At 45.9% G+C, this 6,653-nt stretch overlaps 1 protein-coding gene across 1 annotated transcript; it reads right to left on the bottom strand.

Moving 5' to 3' along the window:
* Positions 1 to 375: 375 nt before the first annotated feature.
* Positions 376 to 3,236, bottom strand: GSTUM_00005998001 (uncharacterized protein; the record flags this gene model as incomplete). The annotated part of the gene is made up of 12 exons (XM_002838081.1): positions 376 to 858; positions 911 to 1,178; positions 1,234 to 1,370; positions 1,436 to 1,706; positions 1,773 to 1,918; positions 1,975 to 2,050; positions 2,111 to 2,251; positions 2,304 to 2,473; positions 2,539 to 2,639; positions 2,720 to 2,787; positions 2,850 to 3,111; positions 3,167 to 3,236. The coding sequence occupies 12 exons, from the start codon at positions 3,234 to 3,236 to the stop codon at positions 376 to 378; spliced, it is 2,193 nt and encodes a 730-aa protein (XP_002838127.1).
* Positions 3,237 to 6,653: the final 3,417 nt, after the last annotated feature.

The following is a 6,653-nucleotide window of genomic DNA, read 5'->3' as shown; positions in this document are numbered from 1 at the left end:
CGTGCCAGAATACCAGTGTCAGCACATCCCCGATATAATCTGTTGGGTCAAAGTTATCTCTAGGCACGGTGATTGCGAGTGTGCGGGTCCTTTCTTGAGGGTTGAATGACTGTCGGGTTTACCAGCCCTGGTGTCAGCATCACGTGACAGGTCAAGAGGGGGGGGTGCGAACTACCTGCTCAAACACAATCTCGAGGAATTTATTCTTCGCTTCTAGGTCGGTGTCTACGTCCGCGAAACAGGGCTTGTCCTCGTCCGTGCTTGTGTATGCCACTGTTACTTTCTCGCCGTCTACGTATGAATTTGGTGCACTGTCGCGGCTGACGCCGTCGTCGAGGAACATTCGGTAAGACTAAGGTTAGAAAGTTAGCTTTTCTATGCTTCAAGGAGAGAGGGTGAATTTTGGCGCACGTTGGTCTTTCTACCTGGGTAGAGGTGAATGAGGATTGGGTTTGGTTTCCCGGGTATGTGGTCCGTGTGTGGGCGGACTTCTATTTGTGGGATAATGCCACCTGCAGTATCATAGAGTTCAGGTGAGTGTAGAATCATTGTCACCTGGAGGGAGAAAATGCCCATACCTTCTCTCACAAAAATGGGCGTAATATTCGGAAGGAATGCGGGTTCGCTAGCAATATGTGCATCGACTTCAAATTTTGACCCTCCTGGAATACGCTTCTCCAGCGGTACCCCGTCATGGCGGGGACTTCCATTATCAACCCTTAAATTGAATTTATACCAGCCATCTGGTTCTGGAAGGTAGATTGAACGGTGGCCTCCTGCAACGGACTGTTGATGCATAATCGGGCATACGAGAAGATCGTTTCGAACCATATATTCATTATCGAGCACCCAATCTTGCTAGAACATTTATAAGCCCTGGGGGCCCTATATTTGGAGTTCGGAAACCCACCTCAGCCAGCAAAGATGAGTCTTCACTGTCTGTAATAACTAACGACCTTGCAATAGGCAATCCATTGAACTGATGCTCAAACATGGCATCATACAGAAGCTGGAGTAAACTATATCGAAGCTTAACATAGTAACGACAGATAGGCTCCACCGAGAGCCAAAGGTAACGATCTTTCTTAGGGACACCCGATGGATTGGAGTTAAAGTGGTCTGTAAAGGCATATGGCTCTTGGAATAGTTTCATTCCTCTCTTACCGTGATAATGATTTCTATACCAAAGTTAGGGGCAATAGGACAGCTTGGCAATTTGGGCTACTAGCTCACCTGAACCATGGCAACATTGAGTATGCACAATACCAGCGAATGAGTAATTCAGGCTCTGCCCATCTCCCACCGGCAGGCATAAAGCCTCCTACATCAGTTCCAACTATCTCATTCCCGGAAATTCCTAGAGAAAGCACCTATTATTGGGTTAGCTAATAAATTTGAATCTGATCTTGACGGCAAAGGGGCCGATCTCACAAACCTGATTGACCGAGATACGTAAGTGGTCCCAAGTCGAGGCGTTATCACCAGTCCACAATCCAGCCCACTTATTCGCTCCTGCGTAACTCCCACGACCAATGATGAAGTTGCGCTTGTTCTTCCTACTCTCAAGTCTATTCAAGCCTTCGTACGTGGCCTTGTGTAGATTGTAGCTATATAATGACCAGATCTCGATTGCTGGCTTCATTTGCTTTGGCGAATCGTCCCTTCCCGACCAACAATCTGACTCTACCAGGAGGCGGAATGGAAGGCTGAAAACGCCCCGGTTAGTCTACTGTAACTAGTGTAGCGAGAAGTAATCATTCATTTATATATACCCCTTCATGTCACCATATTCTTTGGCTATCGCCGGCGTTGTCATGTCTTGCCAAATAAACTCAAGTCCCTGATCGAAAAGGTATTTGTATTGCCCCCCCCACCACTTCCGGGTATTGGCATTGTTAAGGTTTGGGTAGTGCCCCGGCTTGACAGTGTCAGTATATGGGTACCAGGGGGTCAGGATTGGGTTTGAAAACTCACTGTGCCGAGCGTACCGCCGTATCCCACACCGCCGCGATATGCCACCTTTGAGTTATTGTAGTACCTGGTAAAATCACTTTAGACGCAGGATGTTAGCAAACAAGTGGTATGTGGAGGACGAGATTAGCGAACTTACTATTCGGCTCCCGGAAACTGCCCTTTCTCATTAACAGGATCGATGGATAATTTTATCCCACCTTCGTAGCAGATATATTCGACCTCGTGCACTGGTACCACACCAGTACCATCATCGTAGCGCTTATCCATTATAAAATGGCTGTGATAGAGTAGTCAGACCCAATGTGCGCGATACTGATTACATGGTATACCCGTATTTGTGGCCTTCTTTTAAGGTATTATATGTTTCGCTTGGGTTCAGATTGATCACTGGAGTGATATTTGTGCAACTCTTGATGCCAAGCCCCCGGAGCTCGCGGAACATCTCTTTTGGGTGGGCGAACCTTCGCTCAGAATCAATTGTGAAGGTTCGATAATCGTCCTGTCTCAAATGTATTCTGTTCCTATAACTTGGGTCATAGAGTGTAATCAATTGGAATTACCAACCTGTAAGTCAACGTCTATGTGTATTCCATCTAGCGGTATATCATTCTTCACATAACCGTAGGCTGCTTTGAGAACCTTATTGCGAGTGTCGTATCCATAACCTAGTTGACCCCTAATATTAGATACTCTCTTGATGTCCCAAAGGAAGTTTTTGGCTTATGAGGGGGAGCTTTCGACATACACCCCTGGTGATGTCCCAGCACGTATCGTGGTTTCAATCGAGCTCTCCCAATTATCGAGCTATAAAGGCTAACCGACACAGGAATCTCAATCAATGAAGTGAGCCTCCATAGCGATATTTTGAAACCTACTGGATGATTTCAACCACCGAATCGCCGGCAAAGACAAAGTACTGTAACGGCCCAAAACGGGTACCGACATTAATCTCACCGCCGTTATTCACACAGAAATCAACACAGATCTGGGAATAGTTATCGACAAAGGTCGCAACCTTGCTCTTGTAATTCGGTAATCCATTGAGTTCTAGCCAAAACGGCTCGGAGTGATATAAGGGTTCGCGCTCGTCAAGTGGTCCTTGGCCGTAAACACTGCTATATGTCATGTTATCGAAGTCTAATGGTAACCTCAGCCACGGTAGAATACGAGTAGGTGGTTCACAGGAACCTACTAAAATAGTTCATAAGAGTGCTCTTTTTCAAGAGCTCTTTTCCTCCTTGCTCCCCCCATCCTTCAAGCATGTACCCATTAGCAACCCAATACTTTTGACCCTAGGTAGCTCTTCTAATATCGGAATTTAAGGACTCGAGAATTTGCGAGAACATACCCATATAGCGTGCAAGGCCGGGCTTTTTGGAAGTTAAGACAGTGGCGGCGGTTTTCCGTGTCTTTTTCCATGACAACCCAGCTCCCGCGGTTTCCCAGACGATTTTCCTCTGGGAATGAGCTGCGTTGTGTCCGCCCTGTGGACATGGGGGATCGGCTACTCCAGACTCATTAACGCAGCGAACAGCCTAGAAGCCACATGGTAGGATGAGCTAAACGCGATATTGATTTCACTGGAAGGAGTAGTACCTGAATTTTGAAGCACTCCTTATAGATTAATAGTTCAGAGATAATTGTCCTTTTCCTGGGTTCTGGCTCGTCGCCATAGCGCACGGACTATAAGCTAAGGTAAGTATCAAGTGCGCAAGGTGACCAAGACTCGGAGAGTGCCTAAGGTATACCCTGAGGGTATAGAATTGACCTGTTTCGGGCCCCGCAACAAATTCCGTCTCCCATTTGATACCCTCTACCTTATCTAGGATATCGCGGAGGTTTGTCAAGGTATCTGATATAATGGCCCGCCTATGCGTCATGTGAGTCTCTTCAAGCCGCGAAAGAACATCAAAACAAATGCATTCTCAAGGACACTGAAGGGGTGAGTTACGAATTATAGTCATCGTAGTCATCCGGGTTGGTGCTGTTGGGGTCAAACCGAATTCTCCAAACTTTTGGCCTAACGAATTGTATTAACAGCAATGGCGCCGACTCCCCCAAATTCCTAGTGCTTAGGCGAAGGAGGACTCCAGTCGCAATTGCTGGGTTTGACGAGCTATTGTCCTCAGGATGGTAGGTGACTCGGGTTGAAGACGTGAACTCTCCTTGGTGAAAAGATTCGAAAAATTCTTCCGGTAGGACAAAGCTATGGCTATCTACGGGGCATGCCATTATGGAACCTACCTTTCAGGATTCGGGAGCACTGTCTGTATCTCATGGGGAATTGGGCCCACTATTTATCTATCGTTTATGACATTTCTGGGGGAAAAAATGGTGATTTTAACGAATCAGAGGGATGGAATCTCACTATGCATATCAGACCCCGCGGTCGGCCCAGGAAGTCCTGTTATGAGAACTACTCCCCGATGGGGGCATAAACGGTGCGGATTCCATGATTCGATGGGACAATCGTGTCAAGGAAGCAAGAAACTCGCATGGCATTAGCTCCCCGCCTTGTCCCATCTTACCCTGAGGGTGTGCATCGGATACACTTGATCGCGATCCCCGTGAATTGGATCATGAGATATCACCGGCAATAAACCGAGCGGGGGAGCATATGTGGAAGGTTGATCCAGAAGTGATTTTGCGCGACACATACGGTGGGTCTTTGAACTGAATTTTTGTCAGCTAGAGTGTGCATTAAGTAGGATATTTATGAACTAGGGCGCTAGCTGGGTTATAGTGCAACGGGCTTCGAATTTTGAGTGGATATGCACCATAATTTAATTTGCGCGGGAGTAGAGTATCCAAAATCGGATGCTTGGATATTGTACAGAAATTAGCATCATCCCATTCGACAAATGAGTGATGTTTGAACCGTTGACCCTTAGCCGTGGGAATTAAAGAAAACCTTTCCAAGACCGTCACCATGCATTCTTGTGCATAATTCTAGGATACTATCCTCTGCTTAGTTATACCATCCAAATGGTTTCACGCAGCAACAAAATTTAATAGCAAATTGAAAATATACCTGCCGACTGTTGGCAGTGTCTTCATCCCTCAGATAACCCCCAAGCATTTGAAAACAACTCGAAGCCTCCGAATACTTTTCCGATCTCTTCTATAATTTTTGGTGATGAACAAAGTCCTAGGGTGAATGTTTTGGCGATTTCCTGGGAATTCTTGGAGCAGGACAGCACCCAAAACCCACCATTATTGAACCAGGCCAGAAAAGTACATATAATACCTTAAAAATGGCTAGGAGGTCCATAATTTCCCCCTCTACGGTAGATTAGAGAAGGAAACAAAATGAAAAGATTCCTCACCCGAGACAAATAAAAGGAAACAAAATACAACAGACCTTACCAGAGCAGAAACCTCCAACGTCCTAGGGGGGGGTTTGAATTATTTCGGTTTTTTACGGTAGACATCTCTGACCGCGAAAAATAAAAAACTTTATGGTTCTGGAAGACTGGGAATAGGACCGCTTTTGTTTTATCCAAAACTCGTAGTTCTCGTGGCCCCACCTCTAATCTTCCTCAGCAATACTATGATAGTGCATTATTTGATATTTGTCTCTCTCCCTCTAGTTTATTTTTGGGTTTTTTTTTACACCATTTTGTAAAGGGCCAAAGGCGAGGTGATCCTTTGCAAAGGCTTCCCATTTTTAATGGTATTTCTCTAGTATCCCAAAGGTCCATCGCTAGTGCATAGTATTAGAAAGGTTGACCCAATTAGCGTGCTCACCACACACAACCCTTCCTTCATATAGTCTATAGAAGGCAGGCGAAATGTTGTGCGTGCTATACTAGTGGGCACTACCGAAAATTCATTTTCGTGATAATAATATTATTGTGTCTGCCAACCTATGCTTTTACAATCTTTGTCAGGAGCCTCGTAACCTTCTCTCAGAGGATGGCTGTGTTTTCTCCCAAATTCAAATCTATCCACCTACACAAAGCGTACAGTTCTTGGATTCGCAAATAATACGTAAGCTTCCCCTTAAAATAAAAATGTCGAATATTTGGTCTTTCAATCCCGGCCATCTTTCTACGTTTCCCTCGCCCACCCTCCTGGTACTTAAGAAACATCCTTCTCATCCACCCTCTTTGACCATACCATACACAGCGTCACAGTGAAAACTCGTCAAAATGGTCAGAGCTAGGGAATACCCGTTCCTAACTTCTCCCTCGTGCACTCTGAAGCCAGTCCGGACACCTCAATTTTCCAGGTCAATCGTTCAAAGTACCAGGACTGACGGATATTGGGTCGAGACCTTTTGGGTTGACCCGGCCGATAAGGCCCCCGGCCTCATTGGGTATCTCACAATATCTTAGCCTCCTTGTTATTACTATTGCCAGAGACTGATCCGTTTAAGATACGGCTTGACGACTGGCAATATCTCTCTCTTCGATAACCCTATTAACTCGGGAGGCAGCCCTACCGAAGGTATTCTCTTTCCTCCATCATATAGATTCTGTGTAAAACTCACCTGAGTTGAATGACATAGAATGGGCTGAGTCAATCATTGCTCGGGTTGACTCTCCCATGGCTGTCGTGTCAGCGGAGATTGCTGGCAGTGGTAGGAAAGATGTTGTAATCTGTTATGACTACGGGAAAACTCTGCTAGAAACTAACCCTCACGGGGGAAATATCTCCTGGCTCGAGAATCCCGGGAG

This window comes from Tuber melanosporum (genome assembly GCF_000151645.1).
Source record: "Tuber melanosporum whole genome shotgun sequence assembly, scaffold_22, strain Mel28".
Taxonomy (NCBI): domain Eukaryota; kingdom Fungi; phylum Ascomycota; class Pezizomycetes; order Pezizales; family Tuberaceae; genus Tuber; species Tuber melanosporum.
The sequence above is the reverse complement of the archived record's forward strand: the minus strand, read 5'-3'. Positions and strand labels throughout refer to the sequence as shown.